This window comes from Ylistrum balloti, unplaced genomic scaffold (genome assembly GCF_031769215.1).
Source record: "Ylistrum balloti isolate Yb309-2 unplaced genomic scaffold, AGI_CSIRO_Ybal_v1 Utg370204, whole genome shotgun sequence".
Classification (NCBI taxonomy): domain Eukaryota; kingdom Metazoa; phylum Mollusca; class Bivalvia; order Pectinida; family Pectinidae; genus Ylistrum; species Ylistrum balloti.
Window position 1 is genome coordinate 250,633 of NW_026782177.1, and position 27,837 is coordinate 278,469.

General features: G+C 34.4%; 1 protein-coding gene across 1 annotated transcript in view; it reads left to right on the forward strand.

Annotated features, from left to right (window-relative positions):
- Positions 1–27,837, forward strand: part of LOC132551540 (neuron navigator 2-like) — a 149,096-nt gene that overhangs the window by 11,632 nt on the left and 109,627 nt on the right. The window contains 1 exon segment of the mRNA XM_060215692.1: positions 15,856–18,220. Coding sequence (XP_060071675.1) covers positions 15,856–18,220 — 2,365 coding nt within the window.

Genomic DNA, 27,837 nt, shown 5'->3' on the forward strand with positions numbered 1-27,837 from the left:
CAAAGGACCAGAAGTTCTGTGTGACTCTATATCTGTCAGAGAAAGGGCTCTCAGTGACATTTATTTCTGTGAGAAAAGTGACTCTGTGTAGCTTTCACTATTTGTGTAGCCTCATGGACTGGCTTTTTGTGGCATCAGGGGCTCCTTGTGACATCAGCTATTTCTGTGGCACTATAGACCACATGGCTTTCTGTGGTATTAGTGGTTCTCTGTGGCATCAACTATTTTCATGGCACCATGAGCTACTTGACTACATGTGGCATTAGTGGCTCTCTGTGACATCAACTTTTTCTTTTGCACCGTGGGCTACCTGACTTCATGTGGCATTAGTGGCTGTCTGTGGCATCAAATTGTTCTTATTGTGGATAGATATGGAATTCTTTATTCTTTTTTAGTGAAATATGAAAAATAAATCAAATATTCTGATTGCACCATTCTTAATTAATTAAATGCGTGTCCAGGTTGGTAGAAATTATTTAAATGCGACAGGTGCAGTTTGAAATTTATGCTACATGTTGAATATATCACATTATACTGAGTCATGTAAATTTTGTATTGGATATATAGCTGAAATTTATTGATAAAGATAAGTTTTGATTAATATGTCTGTGGTGTACTTCTGAAATTGACGTCTGTCAGCTGTTTCAATCAGAGCTATTGCATAAGGCAACCAGGACCTAGATTCTTAATAGATTGGTTAGCTTGGCATCAACTTTGAAACCAACATGACAAGTTTTATCAAATCTTAATTTTTCAAGTTTTGAAAATTTATCTGTTAAAAATTTGATCTTCAGACAATCCCTGAATTTATAGATTTGTTTAAAATTTTCGGGGGTTTCTTTTTTAATCTAAACAAGTTTTTCTTGTAAACTTGTATTAAGAAAGCTATGCTTTTGATACTGGTCCCTACGTTTAGCTCACCTCTAATGTAGCTTTCACACCTTTTCTCATCTCTGTCGCCTTGATGCTTTAGTATTGATTACTTGTAGTGTTGTATTGATCAATCTATCCTTGTATCTATACTTCAGTCAGACGAAAGAGATTTATAAGATGAAAGCGTACAGATATTGATGGACAAAGCTTTCACTGTGTTGTCCATCTTTCAACTTTTCTACATCAATCAGTGGAAACTTACATTGGCACAAACATGGTCTGCATAGGGATGGGATTTGTTGATCTTTTACCTTTATGTAGTGAACACCTAACTATAATAACCACTTGTCTGTAGTGACCACTTGTCTCAAATGGTCAGTTATATGTGATGATCGTATGTCTACAATGACCAGCTATGTGGTGACCACCTGTCTATAATGACCAGTTATTTGTGGTGACCACCTGTCTATATTGACCAATTATCTATAGTGACCACCTGTCTATATTGACCAATTATCTATAGTGACCACCTGTCTATAATGACCAGTTATCTGTGGTGACCACCTGTCTATAATGACCAGTTATTTGTGGTGACCACCTGTCTATAATGACCAGTTATTTTTTGTGACCACCTGTCTATAATGACCAGCTATCTGTGGTGACCACCTGTCTATAATGACCAGTTATCTGGCTATTTTCCAGTAGTACTGATCAAATAAGAATATGTCTTGGGTATCTATGCTGATCCAAACAGTTCATCCCTGTTTGAGGGTCAAAAAGCTCCAGCAAATCCAATGTTCAGTCGTTGTCCATCTTGACCAGTGGCCTGACAAACAACTCATTCAAAGAGAATGTGTATGTTATCAGCTTAGCAGATAATCAGTGTTTATACTAAGATTTATTTAAAACTCGGTCCTATTTAGAAACATCTGACAAGGACTTCAAGAGAGTTCTCCTGTGAATCTTCAGACAAGGTTTGTACTTTATATTTATCAGGGATTCCTGGCAGCTTCAGTGGATTTTGGAGGCATTTACAAAAGGAAAACAGAAGACAAAAAAAATGAATACAAAAAAAAAGAAAAAAAGGCTTTATTTTATGATAATAGATTAACTAAGTTATACACAAAAATAAGGACTACCTTTCAAAAGAGGATGAAATTTTGTCGGATTAGCTAGTATTTGTTACGCTGTATTAGGAATGTGTGATTAAAAGATTAGATGTGAAGAAATACCTGTATTTAGATCACAGAAATATTTACAAGTGTTGGAAATCTGTTCTAGAGTCAAGTGTTAAGAGATTGTCTTAAAGAGGTGACAGCAGTTTGTTACAACAAGTTGTATACAAACAACAGATATGACCCTCAAGGGTCAGTTTGACCTGGCACTTTGTAAGCACATTCTTAATTGTCCATTAGGTGACTGGCCATTTGAATTAAAAGTAGTGCTCTCTGTTAATTAGTCTTGTTGACCTGTGTAGTGTAACGTTGACCTCAGAACTTAACTGAATTCAATTAAGAACATTTGGTTTGAACAAGTTCAGTACAAACATGATGGTCAGTTTCTGTGGTCAGTATTTGACTTATCAAAGTCACCAGCTCAAATTGACTCAGAGATGAAATTGTTCCCACATGCAAGGTCTGGATTCTGGGTGCTGAATGACCACAAGTCTTACTGGCCATTTAACTTCTGTACTCTACAAAGACCCCTTGCTTTGCTTCTGGTTGTAAACTGAAGATGTGTTGTAGTCAAGCTAGAGTCCATTCAGTAAGTACCCTATAATTAGTCTAATTTTCAGGTGGTCAAGGGGTCATTTGGTTCACTTATTGATCCAGGCCAATAAACCAAGTGATTGGTTTATAAGTATCTATATACCATAATGACCACATAAAGTGGACATCTGAGGTCAGGGGTCAGATCACTGGTGGCCATGCAGATCAGGATTGATGTTTACAATTGGTCAGTTTACCATAAACAATACAGTGGTCAGTCTTTGTGATGCTTCCTCTATAACTGAATAATTTAGTTGTCCGTAACCTTATCTGTTGGGAGGCAGGGTGGCAGTCACTTTTGAAGTGCCTTTGTCCAGCAGGATAGTACCATGCCTCTGATTCTTGTCTATACCAGTACCATGTGCCCTGAACATGCTGTGTTTGTTTGCCTTTTGAGCTAAGATAACCATGCTGGACAGACATGATACAAACTGACCAATGATCAGCTTGACCAGTGTACGGCTGAAGAGAATCTTTGTTTCTTTGTTCAGGATATTGTTTTGTTGCTTTCTAAATACGTTTCCAGGTGCATAGTGTGTTTTTCTGTTGTGAGCATTTCTGTTGTGTTAGAAATCTGTGAAACTGGCTACTCTAGAGAACAATGGTAATCATTATCATTTGGACATTTGGGAGTTAAATATTCTAATTGATGGTAAGTAGAAATCATAGATGAATGGTTTAATTTAGGGTGCTGATTATCTATATTGGTCTGCCTTAATTCAGGATTAAAAAATGTGACACATTTTTGTTGAATCATATCTGTTATGAAATTGATTGTGAAAGGAACATCAGAGAGTGTGGTCTGTTTCTGTAAGAAATGTACACTTAAGCTGTCCTGATCTGTTTCTGTAAGAAATGTACACTTAATCTGTCATGATCTGTTTCTGTAAGAAATGTACACTTAATCTGTTATGATTTTGAAATTTGTCGTCAGTTTTATTTTGAATTACGTTATATAAAACACAGGCAGAAAAACTGATGCCAAGATAGTGAGTAAAAATAATTTGTGTTCTAATGATCTGGTTGAGATGGACTCAAAGCATTTTCACCATTTACTACTGGTAGATAAGAAGTGTAGATGTATTTCACCACAGTCAGCCCAAAAATAATCAATTTATACAGCATTTTGTCAGCTTTTTCAAGCTTAATACACTGCCCAATAACAGAAAATCTATACTTTAGAAATTAAATTATGAACAGTTTTCTTCAAAATTTAAATTCTTGGATGTTTAACAGAATTCTGTTAACACACTGCATGATTTAGGTTGAATGATAAGAATAACAAGTCAGACTTAAATATTGTGAATTTGTGTTTAAGTTTACGTAATTTAATCACATCTTTGGCCAAATTTAGCATGCATCAGATACAAAATATTAACCCCCTACCCCTCACAGTTACTACAATTTTCTCAACCTGGCTATCTAAGGCTGAGGTCATCAATTAGTAGCTGTGTGCACCCCACCTTCCCCTCCCCAAAACCTCACTCTCTACCTCCCACTGAGAAACTTGCCATGGTGATGAACTCATTGTGAAATTTTCAAGGTCAAATTTCCTGACCTAATAAATTTGCTTCAGATATAGAATATTAGATTAAATATATTGGTACCACCATTTAAGATATCATATATTATCAATACACATGTTACATTATCTATTGTGATATGTCATAACTTACATCATACATGTTTTTTTTTATTTCATTTCTTGAAGCTATTTTAGGAGCTGGGAGCATAAAGTACATGCTATGCTGTAGAAATGATTCTAAGTATGAAAGAGTTACTCCCCTTTATTTGGTGTGGCCAGCTTCCCTGATCTCTCAGTTTTATCGTTATTTAATTTACGAAATAGAAAATGGACATGTGCATTATCGAAAAAATCTCATTTTTCCACAATTGATTAAATTCCACGGTCAGTTTCTCTGTAAAATAAAAGAAATGTCAGGTCTATTAAACCTTGTCAGAATGAATCTTTTCAAGATGTGTGCTGTATCTCATTACTTGATTGACAGTTGAACAGGTGAGAGATGATGAAATTGACAGCAGGTGACTGATCATTGCTTTATGAAGCACCAGTCTGCATCCAGGTGGAATTCATAGCTCATATATATGCCAACTGGGGACAAAGTTGTATATTGATGAGTCAATTTATCAGATTTCCAGTCGCTGACCTCACCAAACTGTTGGAAATCGTCTGGTTCAATAGCTATTAAAAAGAAGTGCTCTGTGAATCAATATCTAGATCAGTGATGAAATTGATACCGAATCTCTGTCCTGCTGGTGTAGATTTCGGCAGATGTTACAGATTAGTGGTTGTTTCCTGTCATTCACTGAACCATGAACACAAAGACCTGTGATCTTATAATCCTGTGTACAGAAATCACTAAGTATAGGATTATAGGGTGTGTATATTGATAATCTTTATATAAACACTGATATCAACTGCAATTAAAAGACATGTATTTTTAGGGCTTCTTCTAAATTTAGCAAAAAATGTGATATTTTATGTCTGACTGAAATAGTCTGATATAGATGTGATTTACAGTGTCAGTATTCTAAATCGTTACTTCAGTTCCTCCGGAAAAAATCTCCTTAATATTCACAAAATTATACTATCTTTTTAACCTAAAATAAAATTGTTTTACATTGATGAATGCAAAAAAATATATATATACTTATAAATATGTATACCTTTTTCATTGTTGTAACAAGATAAAAAGCTTAAATCAAAATGGAAATCATTGCACATTTTGTATCAAAACTTGGACCATACCCCAGGTTAAAAAAGCATCTATTTTGTGAAGAAAAATTACATGTTTTGCATTTAATATCTTTATGCTTTGACTGAAACTCTTCAGCGAAAAATGATTATTTCGGCTGAGAAAGACACAAAATCAATTTAGAGAAAGACTTTACATATGATGGCTTTCAGCTTACCTTGTATACAACAGGTGTTCATAACACACGATAGTTCTTTTTATTACTTTATAAGTCTTGATAAAATGGGTTAAGAAATTGATTATCTGAAGAGAAATTTTATGAAAGCAAGCTTTCCGGCACATGTGTTAAATTCAATGTAATGAATTCAGCAGATGTTTTTGAAATTAAACTGAGGTAAAATAACATACTGGAAACTATTAACGAGATAGGTAGATATGTTTTAAAAATTTTATGCTATATACATTGTTTTGTTTAAAGTTTAATAGATTGGTACATGTCGGTGTTAAAATCATGCTTGTTTGATACTTGTTGAAAGAAGAAATAATGATTGGTCAGCGTTGTAAATATGTCACACACAGTTATCACTTAATTAGTCTAAGTCGGTAATGTAGGGTCTGTCCAAATGAAATCTTCCAACAAGGTCAAAGAGAAATGTGTTAAAAACTTTATGATGCTATGTCTCTATAGTAGAGGTTTTATAAGTTACCTGTGAGGTAGGTAATATTACACAGGTAACATATTGCCTAGCAGATGATACACCTGTAATTAGCAGATACAAATCACCTGTTTAGGGAAAAAAGCCACACACTACGATTCACTTTCTAAGATAGATTTTATATAAAGATATTTCTTCAAAATATGACATCATATCTTTGTGAAATCCTTTTGAAGTTGACAAGTAAAAAATTACTCACCTACTTAAAGCTTCAAAAGTGAAACCTTACCTGTGTGATTTCTGAAATAAAAGATTCGGTCTTAGGATAGTGAGTTATCACCCTACCTGGATTGTTGGAGGTAGTTTACCTGTATACTGATAAGAAATTCCTGTATACACTCATCTTATTAAAACACCTGTTCAAATACAATCATAATATTTTCTTTGATCTCTGTGTACCTGTCGTTAGGAGCCTGTAATGGACCTATCAGAGGACATCTTACCTGGTCAATTAGTTTGACCTTTGGTACCTGTAGGGTGTTCTTCATTCCATGTTTCTGGTACCTGGACGCTTCAGGTGTATATATCTCCTGCTCCAGTTGTCAGAACGACTTTAATTATAAAATGTGATGCATTTAAAAACTGTTTACAAACTTAACTGCACCAGCACTGCTATTGGTGGATTTTATTGTGTGTCTTGGAATTTTCGCCTTCAAAATGCCAGCAATAGCCAGATTTACAGGTAATTATATTGATGACGTATATTATATCAATTTAAATATACGGTAGCTACATATACAGGTATGAAAGATATAAAAATTCTTTGATGATATTCTTATGTTATTTTATTTTTTTCTATTCAAATTTTAACAGATTTTTCCTGATAATTGTTTATTTTCTTATCTAATTATTTTTTAATTAACTTTAAAATCTCAAATTATAGTGGTATTGTCGTCACATCTTCATTAATGAATTCTAGTGGTTGAACCTGTGTTTAGAGACCACTTTCAAATAAAGCCCTTTACAGTTATTTTTGTTGAACCTGTCTAAAGAGGCCACCTGTAGTAATGATAGAGGTCTGATAGAATTTCCATGCCTATTAAATGATTGAAAGGTAGATTTTTACAGCATTACTACTTCTGAATATTTATGAGATGAAAATTATTGTATTCAAATATTGTATGTTGTTTGGAATCTTTGTGCTATGAGCAAATTATAAGGTAAAACTTATATAGTTTTGAATATATGAGGAGATCATAGGGTTATGTTATTGAAGTAAATATATACATCAGAATTAAGACCAAGGTGACAAATTTTGAAAGGGCAGGTCAGAAATGTTCACCTGAGATTGTGCAGGTGTGATATTTTGGTATCTTTACCTGTCATCTATATACCTTCCAGGTGTGTGTGATACAGGTAGAACTATTTACCTATCTACCTGTACAACAAAGAGAGCTCTCTCACTGTATGTTGATATTTGTTTTGATTTGTAAACATAATTGTTTATTTATTATTTTGACAATAAGATTATAACTTCCCTCTCACATCTATAAATTTTGACCTCAAATATGTGGTCATTAATAATGCTGGTTTATGGGCTTATTGAAAGTTTTTGTAATTTTGAAAAAATGCAGCTGATCAAGGAATGAAGTGAATTTGTTAATCTATTTATATATAAGAGAAAAACATATATTCAATAAGACAACAGTAGTCAATTTTTTTTATTATAGGTAAAATGTATTGTATATCTATCTACGTAAAAAATGTAGATCCAGAGACATTAAATAGGATACAACTTGATAGGTTTTGTTGCTGAAGAGTGTGATCAGTTTTCAGGTAATGTGGAATAGCATGTTGACCACTCTGGTCCAGGTAAATCTTTCTTTTCTTTATTGATCTGAAGCAATACAGCGTATGGATTCTAATACATAAATATACAACATGTATTGTATACAATAGAGAGAGACAGACATTGTTTCTATAATCATTGTTACATACAAAAACTTAGTGATTTTATTACAATAGACTAGATCGCAGTTCTAGAGCATGATACAAATACTTTCCCCACAACAACCTATGTGGGATGACCAATAATGGTCAGTTGCTGACCAACAACTCTTGGGTGTTATGTGAGCCTTTAGATCTCACCTGTGCTTACAAACCTGTACCCTGTTCAGGTAGTGAAGGCTTTGTTTGAAAACTTTATCTTAATTATGGAATAGGGTTAATAAGGGGATGGAGGGTGGTAGGGGAGAGAAGGTTGAAGGAAAGTAGGGAGTGGAGAAAAGTGCAATGGAGAAAAAATGTGGTCTGTAACAGAGCAGCTTCTATGTGTATAAAACAGTATGGAAGATGCATAAGTATTATATTGTTAGGTTTCTTTGTAAGAGTTACCTCCCTTGACAAGGAAAGAAAAGATGATTTTTTAAAACTGAAATTCAATTTTTAATAAAAGATATATCAGTCATTTTCAAGAGTAAGTAATTCCATTGCAAACAGATAATGCTTGATTTCTATGAATTTTTATCATAATTAAATGTGATGGACAAGAGCAAAATAGCATTTGCTATAAATTAAAATTGATTGGAAGAAGGTGAACATTTCTTAGGCACATTGATACAATATACACAAACGTTAAACCAAATGTCAAATAATCTAAATATTGTCAAAAGATTTACACACATAGTGGAGAAGTGTTTATTTGATGGGTACATACATGTATACACAGGGAAATAGATTCAATTGTCCCCAGGCATTCAGGAAATAACATCTTATGAAATATGATAATACTTGAATATTTTTATGATCTGTGATATTTAGGGTTGCCTAAAAAAATGTTTTGCCTATTTGTATTGCATTGAAAGTTTGTAGTATACCGCCCTGTTAATAGTCAGATTCAATTTGAATTCAGTTTCCATCCCTGTAGTATGTGTAGCTGATTGCTAACTCACTGAACAACTTGCTGGAGGCCCACAGGTTGGTCCTTGCTGTCAGCTTCTGAGAGACAAGTACAACCTGCCCCCTCCCCTCTGAAATCATACCCCTTAGAAGTTCTGTTAAATGGGGCTGGTCTGTTTAATAACGATCAAGAGAACATATTTCAACTCTTTAAAAATCTACAGGCATGCATGTGTATAATAATGATTCTGTCTAATTTATTATTTGGAAACATATCGTAAATATTCAAATTTCCTTAAGGTAATTGTCGCAACTGAAGGCCACTGATAATAAATGATGAGGTAAACAAGATTGAAGCTATCAGGAATTTCCTGTCATATTGGGGAAAATTGAAAAAATAAAAAAATGCATCGTAAAAAAGGACTGGCCCGGAAAATTGGGGCTACCAGAATAGTTTAGAAATAACCCTTCTTTATTTACCATTGATTCAGTGTAATTATTTCATGTCATCAAATATGATATACACAGTCGTGAACCATTTCATATTTCCTGCTTCTGAAATTGGCTGACATGTAACGTAATGGATGGTTCTGATCAAACCTGCATGATCATATATAGTTAACGATGAAATTATGGTCCAGTCCATGTTATTAACATTGTTCCGCTTATAAATCACAAAACTACCTAACATAACATGATGGTTGTTCCATTTATCTTTATGATTCAACGGAAAAATGTCTTCAGGATGTGACAGGTTGATAAGTATGTATTTTATATTTCTGTTGTAAATCAAGTGGAATTCCTTTTTTTCAATATCCTGTGAAAGAAATTCATTGATGTTCAATCAGTCGATATACATCAGACATCAAATTGAAAAAGAAGGAAGGAAATGGGTCTAAGAGAGTGTTTGATTGGGAGGAAAAGGGGAAAAAAGTAGAACTTGATTAGATATATACAAAACAAGAAATGTGATTATGGGTGTGATGTTTGACCTCAGATCTACAGTGTTTAACCACATCTAGACTGGACCTACAATTAGAAGCATCTACGACGTATTTTACCTGGGAAAAGTTAAAACTTTGACATGACTCACCTCACCTGTATAACAGATAAGATACCACTTCCTTCCTGGGAAGGAAAACGCAGTCAAGATTTTAATCTTTAGAAAATTGGGAGATTTGTCTTTGTATTGTGTGAACCTTAAATGTGATATGATACCGATATGCTGGATATTTTTTAAATCTAAAATGTAGATTGTACGAGACGCAATACTCATCACACCGGTAAATCATCACCACCTGTGTTTATACCTGTCATTTATCTAATGCACCTGAAATATTCACCTGTTCGCTAGGTAACATAATGATAAGTCTGAATTCAAAAAAGCTTAATCATGATTTTTTCTTAACCGTATTTAATTCAAACTTCTGTTTTCACTGATATGGTGAACATTTGCAGAAGAAATCACGATTTGATTTTGTTTCGGAAAAAAAAGTGATTTTTTTTTTTAAGTTTATCTTCTATATTAAATCAATTAGAATATAGTGTTATCAAACAAAAAAGATTTGAAGTTTAATATGGAAACAGTTTCTGAATGAATACACTACCCTTCTGCTCTTGGTTTCATGTAAAATACATTTTATAGATAGTCAAATAAATCGAAAACAATTCATGCGAGGATTATCTGAAGATGAATGTTTTCAATAGACAATTATCAGAATGCCTTGATTGTTGACTGCCAGGGGTAAAAAATCCATCAATGGACACTGGAGATTAACACTGGCAAATTCAGTATAAATTCCTCAAAGTTAAATGGCATTGTTTTGTATTCAAAATAGTATTCAATTTTCTAATTATGAATTGATTTGAATTCATCGAATCTATTTTGTTTGTTTGATTTTTTTTCACCTATCAGTTAATTTGCCCTTAAAGTAGCTTCTGCTGTATAAAGGATGATATGTAATGTTCAGTATCAAACACAATCAAATTTAGATTATATTTTGAAATTGGTGTAAACATTTTGTATAAAATTAGTTGATGCAATTTCCTTTCACTTTTTTGTACATTTGATAAGTCAATGTTTGGGGAAGACTTTTCCCCCATTGTTGAAATGAATGCACTGACAGAGTCAGATTAATTCTGGTCCATTTTTTCCCTGTATAATTAGACCCGGAAATTTAACATGACAGATGAAATGTGCTTGAATTTCGGGTGCAAGGGTAAGAAATTGGATAGCTGATAGAATTAGGTGTGACCAGTGTTAAATTTGTGGCCGTCTTTGACAAACGAGAAAGGCGTTCAAGGTGACTGTCTTGTAACATTGAAAGGTATCATATCACCTTAAAAGTCGTAAGTCGTTTGTGGAGAATTGGGACCGTCACTCTCTTGATTTGATAGTGGACTTAAATCCCTGAAATCACTGTGAGATAGAAGTTTCTCCTGATGTGTTATTTGTCTGTATAGAGACAGTGTGTTCTGAATCGCTGGATTTCTTACTAAGAGTGACTGACTGTCGTATTTGACCGATGTGACCTAGACCTGAATTAATCTGCATTTTATATTCTCAACACTTGACCTGTGAATCGGCAAGCATGAAATTCAAATTTTAAACGCCTGGGACAACTTGACTGTTGTGTATTGCACATGGAAAAATTCATACAAATTTGTAAACAAAAGTTTGATAGAGTAACAAGAATACTTAACATGAAGCCAGCTGTGTACTGGTAACAGAGAAGTACTTATAAACATGGAAACAGGATAGTATTCAAGGATTTATGCAGACGACGAACAGTACATGCATGATGAACTTTCCGGTTTTGTGGTGTGTTATGGCGACACAAATTTGAGTGTATTACTGTAGATAGTTAATCACCAGGCAAAAATACATTTGTTTACATCCTATGACACAACAGACGATGGCTGCAGTTGGTAAGAATTTTCATCTAATTCTCAATCTTTCCCATCGTAAATCTTCACACATTACCTTAAATAATTATCATAATATTTTTGTTTATAATAAGAATAGATTTTTGAAGAAGTTTATTTACTATAAAATTCAAGATTTATAATCAAATGTTTTGGAATGTTGCTCATTTAAATTTTCATGTAAGGTCTCTGTTTATAATCTTATTACATATATTATTGAAATATGACAAAGTAAAGATTGTGGAAAGTGAAAGTAGAACACCAGTGACAAATTGATAATGTAATGTAGACTGAAGACTACCACGTGAAACAGAAGTGATGTTAAAATATGGCCCTGAGGTATGCTGCAGGTTTTTGTCAAATAAATCTGTCACTTGTTTATAATTGGTAGACAGGAGCAAGGGAGACATTTACAGCCTGGATTTCATTTGGACCTGAAGTTAGACTCATTCAAGATTCTGAATGATATATACATATATGTATAACTAAAAAAGTTTAACTACCTCAGGCCATTCTGAAATTATGATACCATAAGTGTCTCATAATAAGCCCAGGGGGCAAACACCAAATACTTCAACTCAAGGAGAGGATGGGCGTAATTGTTGAACAATAAAGAATATTTTTCAACAATTTTACTGAATTACAAAAGAAGTGGGTGGGCTTATTGCCAGACATGGGATTATTGCTGGATAAGTATGGTTGTCAAATCGTAACAGATTTAACCCAGGGGATTCACACTGAAGTTATAAACGTATCATTTAGTTATATATAGCAGTTTGGTCATACTGTTAATGTTTCATCAGCTCTCAATTTGTCACATTTTTCTGAGTAAAGGTTGAATTATTTATGTAAGAAAACCACAATATCAATTGCAAACCAGAGGATAAAAATGTTTTGGATTTCTTAGTGATTCAATGCTCAAGAGGTCGCCCCGATGATTTATTCATGAATAATGATTGTTATACATAAAATTACACGCATCCTTGCACCATTCTAGACAGACTAAAACTAGGTGGACTGTTGTGTAAATAAATTCATCATTGTTTCATTTCTTTACGCTGATATGCATTATAATCACACATAAATAATTGTCAATTTCTCGGTACTCAATGAACGAAACACTATTATGAAGCTGTTGATATTGAAAATAGAGAACAAGGTAGATTGTATGTTTGACAGTACGTTTTAAAAGTACATAAGGTAAACGTTTGTATAGTTTCAACATAGCAGTTGAGTTCATTTTCCACTTGGATACATTTTTATAAGATCTCGAGTACTGATACAATTGTGTTGTGTTTGATATATAAAACCAAAGTCTGTTGTCTGGACCACATCCATTTTAAAGACTTGTCCTCTTTATGAAATTTTGATAAACTTTTTTTTTAAATTTGAAATATATTGTTAATATCTTATCGCTATCAGTCCCAATTGTGAAAGTTTTGAATTTGAATTTCAATAATTTTGAAAATTTACTAGATGAGTGAATTGAATTTAATGGCGTTCAAGCGTGGCTTGCCAAGTGTGATAAAATCAACTGTCATCAGTGCTGACTTGTAAAATATAGGCCATGATAAAATGTAGACATATTTTGTGTTTTGAACACATATGAGGGAGATTTTTGTATTTTGATATCTTTTTCTTCACAATTATTGGAATAATAAAGTGATACAACTTTAAGAAATTTAGAAATAATTTTTATGTATTTTGACATTGTTAATCAAATGAACCTTTGCCGAGTTTTCATTCTTGTTTGATATCGTACCTTTACTATAGTGGAAGTTAACGACAGTTTTATGTAGAAGATTTTCTTTTGTTGTCTGAGTTGCATGGTTCTGGCACATACCTGTTTAAAGTGTAGGAGATTTGATAATGACTGGATGCTAATGTGATTTTACACCCGAGGTATCTACAGTGACAGTGGTAGGAGGTGTATTATGAAGGATTGTTGTAATTACCATAATAAAATACTCTTCAGACCATGAATGGATTATATTTGCGAGTACTAAAATTAATCATAAGAGGCTTCCTTTGTGATTAAGTGGTGCTCAATAAAACATAAAAAATAACCTGAACCCATCCATCCATTCACCCATCCTTCCCTTCATTCCTTCATTCTTTCTTCCATCTTTAACATTTCCTCCACTCTTCTATCCTTAATTCCATTTGTACATCCACAACTCCCTAACTTCCTTCCATCCTCTCTTTATCCTTTCCTTTGTTCCGCCTTTCCACCATCCTACATTCCATCTTTACTACCTCCATTCTTCCCTGTCAACATCTCCCAAACTTCTTTCCATCCTCCCTTTATCCTTTCCTTTATTCCTCCTTTCTTCCATCCTACATTCCATCTTTACTACCTCCGTTCTTCCCTGACAACATCTCCCAAACTTCCTTCCATCCTCAATTTATCCTTTCCTTTATTCCTCCTTTCCACCTTCCTACATTCCATCTTTACTACCTCCATTCTTCCCTGACAACATCTCCCTAACTTCCTTCCATCCTCCCTTTATCCTTTCCTTTATTCCTCCTTTCTTTTGTCTTTGTTCAATCCTTCCATCCCTACTTTCATTCCTCTATGACTACAATTCCTTTATTTCCATCCTCCCTTTATCTTTCCCTCTATCCTTAATACTCCAGCCTTCCCAGAAGTATATTTGTTATAGGATCTATCTAAATCCCTGTACTTATGTAAATAATTGAAATAGGACCCTTAAACATTGACATTAAAATATTCCAATGTATCATTTGTACTGGCCCATGAGTAACTTCAACAGGTTTTCAAATGGAATTATCAAAAAAGGGGGAAACAGAAGGGGTTAACTAGATTTCTGAATCATTTCCAACTAAAAGTTTTTGAAAGCTAACAATACATCAGATTTCTTATCTGGTTTAACAGTGTAAGCAAAGGAGTTAGGTACTCATTGTACTGTCAGCTGAATCATTTGACAAAGATTTGACCTTTGAATTTAAGAATGATAAAATCATACTTTTATGAAAAAATCTGTTCTTAGATTGTGTAATGACAGAGATGAAGGGGAATGTGTTTTTATTGCTATTGAGCTGATGAAAGTGTCAACCTTGAAGAAAATTATATATGATGCAATTAGTTTTGTAAGAACTCCTACAAAATTATACACAGAAGCTAAAACATGAAATTATTGAGTTGGCAAGTGGGGCAGAAATGATTTTGTGGTTGAAATGATGAGGAGGGGGAGAGGAATTTTAATTTAAGGTTAACTGACTTGAACGATTGACAAAAAATCCCAGCAGGATGGGTTCTTTATATCTACAATATAATGCGGACAGAAAATTAAACAGCGAAGGAAAGGCTGGTTTTGTTCCGTTAGTCCATACATATATTTATAAAACTTTTTTTGACATTCCACATTGCACTCAAACGTTTTAAAAATACATGTTTTTTGTGTGGTTAGACAAATGAGTTTTCATTGTTGTAAAGATTTTTCTGTGGAACAGAGTATACAGGTTATGTGTAATAGCTAAGACGGGATTCATATTTTTAATGTTACTTTTACCAGTGAGTGAGAAAGAGACAATTCTCTGGTTGTAGGCCTGAACTTAAGAAAGGTTAGTAACCTCACATGTTAACAAATTGTCTCATTCACTTGACTGTTTATCAGTTTTCTATGGAATCGGGTTTCCTCTGGGCTTTTTTGAACTGTTTGTGTTTCTTTTGTCCCATCAAGGCAAATTTGCTGACAGATTTAAATTGTGAGTTATGTTAGATGCATAATGCTTTCATTGTAATGTCTGGAATTAATGAATTTTCTCATTTCTAGTGCTTTTGAAAAAAAAATGTTACATGGGGCATTTTTTAACAGCAATTATAATAGTTGCCGATTGTAATGGTGGCAGATATTGGTGCAGAATTTATCTATAGGAGATGGCCACACTGGAAGGTGTAATCCAGAAACGAAGGGATACTTGTTACTGACAGTACGGTATACAATATATTTTTTCTAATAAATTAATAACTCTACTTTCCTTGTGTCATTTCAGGCTCAACATACCTCAACACAAAAAACAACAACCCTGCTTCCTCGCGGGCAACATCGCCAGGTACTGGTGCTGGTGGGTCAGGGATCCCCACTCCAGGAGGCAGGTCACTGGTGAGTCCACGTGGACCAGACAAGCAGCCGAGAGCTGTAAGCTCTGGGAGCACAACGTCGACGAGCTCCACTGCTTCCAACAAAAGTACCTCTCACAAGGCTAGCGTTGCCAACAAAAACTCTATGTTGGACAAATTTAAATTTTTCAATTCCAAAGACAAAAGTAAAAGTAAGGGCGGTGTGCCCAAAAGTACGTCAAAAAGTAGTACAACAAGTACAAGTTCGTGTAGTGATCGAAGTGACGTCAGATCGACGACAAGCTCCGCACGGAGCTCAAGTTCTACAGATCCTGGAGCTAGTAGTAGTACACCTTCTAATGACTCAGAACCCCAAAGTCCCAAGCTCCCGCCAAAAACTGGTAAATCCTTGGTGAAAGGATTTGGGGGTCGCCGAGAGCTTGGTGGGGTAGGTACAGATGAGGTAGGGGCAAAGTTAAGTAACCAAAGTCCTTCTTCGCCTCCGGTACCTCCCTCACATAGCTCACAATCTCATTCTTCCAGTAGAAAGGTCAGTGGAAAGTCGGATCGTCGGGAGACAAGATCGGCCCAGGCTAGTCCGACACAGGGCAAGAAAGGCGCAACCAAGATAGGCAGCTTAATACCAAAGTCTTCATCAGGAAAATCGCCCTCATCAAAATCATCACCATCAAATGGTCCCATTTCATCCCAGATACCTACACCCGCAAGTAGCATTCCTAAGCCATCATCATCTTTGGGCAAGTCTAGTAAATCTGCCAAAGAAGAAAAGTCAAAACTACAAAGCAAGAGTCAGCATTCGTCATCGTCGTCATCGTCGTCATCCACCCCTTCGTCATTGCCCCAAAAATCTCATCATGCATCAACTTCCTCTCCAAAATCTATGCAATACCAGCCTCAGGCTCAGCAGCCTTCCAACAGTATTAACCATTCAAAAGGCTCGACACATATACAAGAGGGGGGCGGAGACCAATCAAAAGTGAGCTCTCAGGACTTATCAACAGATGACAAAATGCAGCATAGAACTAGATACACAGAGATTGAATACTCGGATGGGAGGATTGAAAGAGTAGGGGAAGGCCATTTTGCTAAGCCAAACAATTTATTAGTGTCCCCGAAAGTAACTGTTGGCCATTTCCAGGGCAATGATAGGTCACAGGAAGTAAGTGTTACTGCACAGACGAATATGATTCCATCATCTCAGACAGTGAATGTGGTGAAGCCAACGTGTTCTGTGGCCACCACTGCCACCACAGTGATGACAAAGTCTGACGGCAATACTCAGACATCTTTATCTGTTTTAAACAGAGCAACTCCTCCTCCTCTTCCAAAAACCGAACCTCCTCAAAAAAGTCATGCGAAGGATAAGGAATACAAGATGTCTGGCAGTCAGAGTGGGTCGGGCCACTCTACACCAGTATCGGTTTCTGGAAGTGATTCCACCCCCTCAAGTCAGAGTGCACCAAGTGGAACAGGTTCTTCTTCCAATGAAAGTGTGATATGCAATAAGTCGCTAAATGTGGAGGATTTCTCTGGATCCGAAAAAAGCAATACTAGCGCAACAAACTCTCCGAGGCTCGGAATGAAAGTGATACATTCTCAGTTACAGCGACCCGCTAATAATGTGGCAATCGTTCAGCCCCGTCATGGGGAAAAGATTGAAACGACGTTTGATACTGAAATTAGAACAGAAACTGTGAATAAGGATAGTGACACAACTAAAAATAACCTTCGGGAAACAACATTTTCTGAAAAATCAGAAAAAGATACAACATTTGTGGATGATTCTGGAGAAGCTATGGACATTAAACCAATGCAACCGATTATGCGAGCAATGCCTTATGGGTCGTCTGGATATTTACGTGGGTATGGCTCGCCTGGGTCACCAGCATCGGGAAAGATCTTCCATAACCCGGGTTATGCTACACCAACCACTGCTTATTATGCGCGTTCAAGCAGTCTAGGAATTAATCGACCTCTCATCGGTGATCCTAATAAATATTATTCGGGATCTATAAAACGGGCTCAGTCAACGGGGCAGAACAGTTCCATTGACACAGACTACAGCTCAGACTATGATACATATGACTACGTGTCAGGTTACATGTCAGATGGTGACATTCTCAAGGGCAACAAAATTGGTGATGATATGACAAGTGGTTATTTGTCCGAAGGTGGAGCTTCACTGTACGCAAGACGTCTTCAACAACGGTTCCGAGAGGGAATGCAAGCAGTTAAGGAATGCATGCAGAAAAGTACAGGGCTCTTGGATGATGATAGGTAAGTCAATTATTTTTTTCTTCTTTGAATGGTTATGATCTTTTTGTTTGTTTGTTTCTTTGCACAGAAAACAAAAACAAAAACAATATTTTTCCTTATCAAAAGCACTTTTGCAAAATACTTGAAAACTGGTAATATTATAGATATATAATTAGCAAAAATGTTCTGCTAAACAGTTAAATGTTTTCTAAGGTTTTGAAACAAAGAATTAATCATGATTTTTCTTGGATAAGTTTTTGGATAAAACTATTTCTTTTGTGTAATCTTTTATATTTAATATGACTTTCGGATAGAAAGGCATTAAAGCTCTTATTCTGATACAACATTTCAAACAAGGGGAGACAACTATGATAGATTTAGGTAGTGTGACTGGTTTTTATATCATGTATGAAGGGAGTTAACTCATCTAGTCTAGCACAGTGTATACAAAGAGTCTGTGGGGTTTTTTTTATTTTGATTTGGATTAAGTGAAATTATCTAACACTCTCCTCTGTGCACAGTTGATGCCAGCCAGGAGTTTAGAGAAAAGTATTTTTGGAATTTTTGAAGTGATTAGTGAAAAGGCTTTATATAATTAAGAAAATTACAAACAGAACATCTGCAATTGATCAATTGGATACATACGGTAGTCAATGTTTTACATTAATTGGGGATATAAAAGTATGTTTAATAATAGTTTTTATAGAGCTTAGCTAACTAACAGCTAAAACTTGGAGGATTTTCTCTTTTATATAATTATATAATTATTCCAACAGTTAAAAAAAAGACTTAAAAATAAAACAGTAAAAAATATGCCGCAAGATTTCTGAGTAGAATTTTGACGTGTTTGTTAATGCCAAATGCGTAAATTTTTCATGACTGACTTCAAAGACTGTTCAAAGAGATCTGCATTAGAATTGGTTGATTTTCAATGTGTATTCCTGTGATAAAAAAAATATATGTCTGTGTGTACGCATTGTCGAGAAGAAAAGGACGCCATCAAGAAAACAATGCAAATGTTTCAGCACGATGAATCACTCGAACTGAATTAGTCATCCCACCAAAAAAAAATTAGAAAAAAGACTTGTGCTAAGCTAGTTGATCTTTGCCTTCCATTTGTATTGGATTAAGTAGTCAATCTTAAGGCAACAATTTTCACATTTATTTTGATAAATTTTAATTGAAAAAGACAGTGCCTGTTTTCTCAAGACAAACATAGGGTCGTTTTATTTTGAACAGTTTCACATTTGACCAATTATATCTCACGAAGGGGACGAAAATTGTGTTTGCTCTAGGGATAGGAAAAGCATTTGGTATAAAAGATAATAAGTGAAAATGTCAGCATTATTATCTTGTTTATATTAGTTCACAATAAAATTAAGCTTTTAGTAGGAGTTGTAGCAGTAATGAAATGTACATCTGGGTTGTTACCATTGCAAATAATGGTTGCTAGGCTATATTTTCTTTTCTTTTTTTTTCTTAGTTTTGTTGGTTTTTAACATTTTTCAGGATCAGATATCGATGAAATATTTTCAAATATTACATCATTTTGAAGTTGAATTTGATATATTTTTCTCCAATGATTGTCATTTTTCATTATGATTTACATTTTAACACAACTGCATGCGAATGTTATGTAATTGATTTTTTAACCCCTAAATGAAATTTTCACATTATACAAGATTAATCGCAGCTGTGCTTTTACGTATTCTAAGAGATTTTAAGCTAAAATATTTTTCACTTTGATTATGAAAATTACTAATTAATTTTTTTTGTTTTTTTCTTGAAATTTAAAGAATGATTACTGAATTTTTGATAAGTCTACTTGAAACAGTAACATGGAAAACAAAACATGCAAATGAAGCTCAGTCTTAATATAGGAAACCTGATAAAGATATTAGATTGTACAGTCATTGTCTTTTATCATCTGTTTTGGGCAGTGCTGGTACAAATGTTAATTGTTTGAAGTGTTAATTTCTCTACTGGCCTTTCCTGAAATGAAGTATTTTTTGAATAAAACCAGCCTACCAGGGAAAGTAAAGAATATTTTTACAAGGTGCGGGTGGTTGATTTTAATTCCAACGAAGAACCGTTAACGCGACTTCAATCAATATCAGCTTCCAGAACATTTTGTAATGAACAACTTTATGCTCAGTTCTTGCATGCCTGCTAAGAGAAACACAGGTTTAAAATACAGCGCTTGCAGTGCTATGCTGGAAATAACAAGCAGATCAATCACTCACGTGACCTATATTTTTTTCTCATACATTGTTTCAACAATTTTATGTCATGTACATTCAGGTCAGTAAATTAACATTATGCTAAGCTGGAATACAAAATTATGTTTCGATGAAAGAATGATTCAAATTCATTTAGTACAACAGAAGACTATAGACATGTTTTACTTTTTGCAGTAAAACTCATTATTGCACTTGTAAATGCTTTGTCAAATACTTCATCAGTAATTTCTGAAATAAATTCATCATATTCAATCCCACAATTGTGAATTTTTCAATCTTGTTTAGGACTAACAGAGATAGTTTAAATTTAAATATCTCGTCACCGATATAATTGGTAGTCATGAAAACAATAATATGATTTAAACCATACTTTGGTACCCTAAGTGAGGGTCAAAACAATAATATGATTTAAACCATACTTTGGTACCCTAAGTGAGGGTCAAAACAATAATATGATTTAAACCATACTTTGGTACCCTAAGTGAGGGTCAAAACAATAATATGATTTAAACCATACTTTGGTACCCTAAGTGAGGGTCAATAACTCCAATCTGTGAATTGGTTTCCATATCGATATTGTATCAAAAAAAGATCTTCTTAGCTGAAATTTTATTTGTAGGTTTTTTTCATTAAATTAATATTCAACGACAGTTTTCATAAAATGGAAAAATTCTCCTTGATATGTATGATTCTATTTGCAAGATAAGAAAACACTGAAATCAATATTAAATCTGTCAGAGTAAAAATGATAATTCATTATTTATAAAAAAAAACACCCTCCAAGAAAAAACGGAAATTAAACTGATGTTTTGAAAAGATACGAGGAGCTGTGATGGTATTTCTTTCAATTTAAAATCAAATTAGTTTTTCAAATTATGTTCAATTTAATTTTCAGGCGACGTTTACGGATGGATCATTATAGATTAGGCACACCGAAACGTGCACGTTGTGTTCGGTTTGTACTTTCTATATAGGGTGTTTTGATATTCTGGTTGATCCCATTTTCCTAAAAGGTGCTGGAATAACTTTTTATGGTTTCTTTTTGGTGATGGTGAAAACATATAGGGGAGATAACTCTAGTTTAAATGGTTTATAATCACATTTTGGTGTTTCATTTGGATTTGGTTGTAAAAATATCATTTGCATCTTCTTTAAAAAATATTTTGAATTAATTATGTCTAATATTTATTTGTAAATAGTTTGAAAGATTAATTTTTAGTCCATACAATTACAAATTCTGTAAATAACTATTTGAATGTTTGACACAAACAGACTGTTTTTACAGGAATAATGATATCACTCTTATTTTTCAATGTTTCTGTTCCTCACAATTTATTCCATCCTTGAAAAAAAAAGGAAAATAGAACTCTCAAAAATTAGACACATAGCAGTATATTTGTTACAGCAACCTGCAATTGAAATTCTTCGTAAATCCAGCATGCATGTATAAATCAGACAAAATTGATTTTACTAGTTTTGCTGAAAATGTGTCCCTTTAATTATCTCTTTCTGTGGAAAGATCCTAAGACACAGTTTGGGAGATTCTTTAAATGTATATATTGTCTGCCTCAGTCGAAGCTTGTGTAATTAGAAATCCGATTTAGGTGTCTGTTTTAAAACGAAAAAAGTAATTCTGTTTCGAAATGGTAATTATCCTAATACATTTTATGGGGGTTTCTTTTTCCACAAATTAGCAAGCAAGAGAAACGAAGAGCAGATTAAAACTACTAAAAATAATTATCAGATTACTTTAATGTATAGATTTCTGAAATAAAGGAATTTTCAAAACCTTTCTTCTGAAGATATTTGTAAGAGTACAAGTGACCTTAAGCAGTGGTGCATGCTCAATCACTTGTCGCCTGTAGTAACACTTGGTATTTTTTTTAATTTCAAATCCCCCTGGAAGATGGTATTAAGAGGCAGTTACCAGGAACGCTGGCAACTCCTGCTACAGACAATTCTTGAGGGGCTCTATAATCAGTTACAATTGAAATAAATTTTACTTTTCACTTTGGTTGGTAATTCTTTTTCTTCCAGTAAATTTCCTCTGGACATGATTATTTTTTAATTGTATTCTTGAAAAATAGAATAAATTCTTTAAAAAAAATTGTCCTTGTATAAAATAGGATATGTTTTTGAAATGTTATGTGAAAGAACAGAAAAGGCTGTGTAAAGAGACCACCATATCAATTAAAAGTGGTCCCTTAAGACAGGTATTCTTGCGAGCTGTCTGGTAATTACTGGAACCTTTACTAAAACATTACAATTCCTTACAGTTTTAAGTGGTCCCTCATCACAGGTATTCAATCTAGCTCTCGGGTAACTTTCTGGTAGTTTCAGCATGTCTAAAGACATCACCCTTTATGGCTCTTATAGATGAGCTTTTAAGGCAGGTGGTCTCTATCTACAGGTTTTGGTGTCATGTCTGCAATTAGGAAGTATCTTTTATAACTTAAAAGGGCTCATACATTGAAAACCTGACAAAGCTGTACTTTCTGAAAATTTGGTCAATAAAAAGATGTTCAGTTACAAGAATGGAAACTCAACTGTGTACAAGATACAACTTATGAGAGCAAACACAACAAACAAACAAAACAAGCAAACAAACAAAACAGAGACATTTACAGGATTACAAGGGCTCACTCTCTATGTTGCTCGGCCACATCAGTGACCTATGTATTTGTGAAGTAGTGGTTAATGACGAGGGTAGTTATTACACTGTTGATACACTCTGTTACTGATGTGTGGGCCAGCCTCCGTACCACAAGGTATCCTACTCACTATTTATAGAACATTATTTTGGTGCTGTCGGAGAATCAATGGTAGATTTCCTTCAGATAGATGAGTTTTAATTTTCCTTCATTTTACACCAGTTAAGTGTGCCAAGAACTAGAGGCAGGGTTATCTTGCAGGAGATCTCTATCAGAGGGTTAATATGTCTATTGCATTAGCAGGGAAAAAAGGGGGAAAAACGTTCCAGTTCTCAGAGTTTAGAGTGTTGTAAACAAAGTTGTTGTGAGGAAAACATGGTGTGTTCTACTCATTGACATTTGGATTTATGATACTGTGATGCGTAATTTATCAGAAGTTTACAAAGGTAGGTGAAATTTGCAATACATTCTTCTCTGACTTTGCATCGCTTGATTTGAATATTTGTTTCAGAGTAAAGGAGACTAATTGTCATGGGATATATCAAATGTATTATTTATGCTATAATGATCACAAGGTAAATTGTAAGATTTCAGATTTTTTTGGTTATGTTTACTTTTTCTAACTTGTCTGTAAATTCCACTCAATGGAGATAACCAATAATGACCAAGTTTATAAAAAGTATGTTTTTAACAGACAGAACTTAAATAGAAAACTGTGTGAACCTTAATTGTTATATAACAGGACATTTGAACTTCTTGTGGATGGTCTCATTATGCAGTTCAGTTAACATAATTACTGCATTGGAGATGAAAATGTGGTCTCATTATGCAGGTTCAGTTAATGTAATTACTGCATTGGAGATGAAAATGTGGTTTCATTATACAGGTTCAGTTAAAAGAATAATGCATTTGAGAATTTAGGATGTGGGCTCATCATGCAGGTGACCTCTTGTAAAGGTTTTCTCTGAATACAGGTGGTTTATGAAAGAAACGGCCATGCTATGACTCTAAACTTCCTTTAAAGGAAAGGGCATAACTATATATCTATTTGAAAGAGCTAGTCCAATTCCTTCTGAAAGAAAATAGTTCATTTGGGTAATGAAAGTAAGGACCACTAACCCACTGGCTAATCTTAAATATGAACAGAAAGGTATTTATAATTCTGGTTTGATAGAGCTGTTGTTTATGTGCCAAAACAGCAGGTGGCCATATTTATGATATTAAATGTAAACAGTGATGAAACCACAGGCTGTCTGATCGGTTTTAAGATCCCTCAACATGTCTGGGCCAGAGGTGTGGGTCACATAGATCTACAATTAGCCGTTTATCTTCAGCACCAGCTAAAGACTGCAGTAGCAGTCAATATAATAGATTTTCAGCTCAGAAGAGCGCCTTCAGGGGGAGACAAATCTTCACAGTTTCCTTTTAATTAGTTTCTCTAATATCAGGACAATACTTCTCAAGACAATTGACTTAATGGAACAAATTTTAACTCTAATTTGTTGGTTAGGATTTTTTTGTGAAAGCTTACTATGAATACTTGTAAGATTATTGGAGAAGACTGACGTGTCCAGGCATTAATCTTTGTTAACTTGGTTATCGTGTTATATAAGGGCACAAGTCTGTGCTTTATTTTGGTGTCGCTGTCCTGTGAGCCATAAATATCAGAGTTGTCTGGCATGCAGTTCTGTTTTATACGATGTGCGTTTAAGTTACCCCGAAAACAATTCTTTTAGCCTATGTTTCTCTGCTCCAACAAAAAATCAATATTTGTCTATTGAATTTATGAAAGAAACACTTTTTCAGGGTTTTGATTAATTCAGATGGAATTTGGTGAGATAACCAAGGGAGGCTGCTCTATTGTTACTCCAGCAATCAAGGGAGGTAACTGTTTGGTTACACAAGCGGTCAGTGGAAGTTACTCTATGGTTACTTCAGAAGTTTAGGGAGGTTACACTGGTATTGTGAGCAGTCAGGGGAGGCTATCCTATGGTATCTCCAGTAGTCAGGGGAAGTTACTCTATGGTAACTCCAGCAGTCAGGGAAGGTTACAATATTGTATCTCCAGCAGTCAAGGAGGGTAACGCTATGACATCTCCAGCAGTCAGGGAAAGTAACTCTATGACATCTCAAGCAGTAAGAGGAAATTACTCTATGACATCTCTAGCAGTAAGGGGAGGTTACTCTATGACATCCAGGGTTAAGGGAGGTTTCTTTATGGTATATCGAGCAAGAAGGGGTAGACAATTTTCACCTTATTAGGAAATGATAGCTTTCAGCAACAGAAAAGTTTTTATCTGACAATGCTTAAGAAGGAGAGGGGAGGGGGGTGGTATGGAATGGCAGTTTGATTTATATCTAAGGGAGGTAACCGTGATGTTTTGGACAGGATTCCCCTGTGAAGGACTGGTATTCCTGGCATTGCTAATGCTTGGGTGGAGTGATTACAATGGTATGTGGATACAACAGGTCTTGATTGGAAGATATTAACTCATGCCGAGGTCTCCTGTTGCCCTGTGTATTATTTGTATGTTCATAGCTTTGTTTCATCCCACAAATATATACAAATGTTGCCAGCATGACATAATGAGATGGATCACAATGCTACAGCTCCAGCAATTACAGACATCATCTATCAAGTACAAAGCTCTGGGTATGTTTAACTTTTATGGACACATATAGATATAGTATAGAAGCCTTTAACAGATTTTACATTTCTGGAAAGAGAAATGGTCTGAGATCTGGAAATTTTTCAACAGTTGACATTTTGTTTCCTTTGCAATTTTGGCTTGTGCCTCCCCTAATGTTGTCTCCCTGGGTTTTTGTGGTTCACATAAAACTTGAAGGGTGATGGCATTTTGTGACAGCTGGAGTTTGACTCCTTGGTATTATCATCACTGGTAATATTACCCTGCTTCATGTTGAAAATCAATACAAGGACAGAGCAATGTCTAATTTATACACAATTCCAGAAATTCCCCACCTTCACTAATTTAGTGAAACCCATTTTCTTTCTGTCAAATTCCAGAGGTCATTAAACTTATATATAGAATTACAGTGTCAACAAATGTGGATCTACATTATTAAATTATCCTTTTTCAATATAGTAGATATAGAATTATTTCGAAATGATTTTGAAAATATCTTCCTCCTGAGAGCAGTAGACTTGCTACAATATTATTTGTTTCTCTGTAATTGCTTTTCAAGATTATTTACAATAATTGAAACTAGGATTTTTTGTAAAAATATCGGAAGGGATTTTATGTTTCTTGAATTATAGCTTTTACGTCTATTTTAGGTAATTTTTAACTGTTTTTATTTTTACTGCAAAAATTCCTTGCATCAAGATCCAGAAATTTCATTTCACAAGGAAATGTAGACATGTAGAAAGGTTAGTGTCACTTCAAATGGATAAACTGTATAGAAAAACTTTGGATTAAACTGTCATGTTCCCAGGCAAAGAATAATGCAAATAGAGGATGGCTTGTGGATTTGAATTGCAGACAATGATATTCCTGTGAATTGCTATCATGATAATGTCTTTAGTTTAAGGTTATGTTTGGAAAAGTGATGAATTTGGTAGCTCCTCACTTTGTGAGCAGACAGGATGTACATATCAATACAGTCCCATTTAAATTCAGTATTCATATCCAAGATTCTTGGAAATTACAGTATTTGTCTTTGATTAGATCTCAATTAGAGTTTCAACTGTACAACACTACATAGTATTTTCTTTTTGTTTTAATTTAAGATTAGTGGGAAAAGAAAAATGATTCCTTAAGATCCATTAAGATATTGAGCTTCATTTTACATTTCTGAGGCAAAAAATTCAATCAGGTGAACATCCAATCAGAAGTATACATAAGTCTGTTAATCTGTTTAATTCATTATCTCTTTTATTGAATTATCTCCCTTTGATTATTTCTTGTTTTGAGTATTATCTCCCCTTGGTATTATCAGAATTAAACTTGTCTTGAGGGTGTGAAATGAGTCACTGGAAGTGCTTTTCTCTCTCAACTGTTTTTGATTTTGTGATTTCGTGATATATCAGGTCCATGATTTCACTGAGGAGATTCTTTCTTTGGTGTTTGTCAGAGAATGTTTACTAGCCTGTTAAAGAAACATTATTTCATGTAAAGTTATCTTTCATTGGCATAAATTTGTCACGCTACTTACTTACGCCATATGGCTGAGGTGAGAAAGTTTTCCTTCAAAACAGGAGAGCTATAAAGAGCGTGTGGGTTTTGGAGCAGGGCGTGACTAGGAGTAATCATCCTGAATTTGTTTCACACCAAGCATGCTATCAAAACATGTTTCAATTTCTAGTAGAAGTGATGTCCGAATCCTCTGTGGATTTTGTCAATGTTTTGACAATTTTCTTTCTGATTTCTTTGAAAACTGTGAGTCTGACGAATATTGGAAATGAATAATTGGATATTTTGATAGAAAAATGATCACGTTAATCTTTGATGTCTATAATTAGATTGCTTTTAAACATTTTTCTTAAATTGTTTGACAAAGGGATACTGTTTCTGTAAGAAGAAACGAATACTGTGTGGAATCGATTGATAGTAGAAACCAGGCTCTGAACAGGTTGGTCTGAAAGTACAGAACTGATATTTACTGAGTGTGAGCGACAGAAAACATCTAATTATCATTAAAAATGATCTTTTTCCTTTTTTGAAGGAACCATGAATTAGTGATACTGTGATGCCTTTGCTTTGTCATTCATGTCGCCTTTCGTATT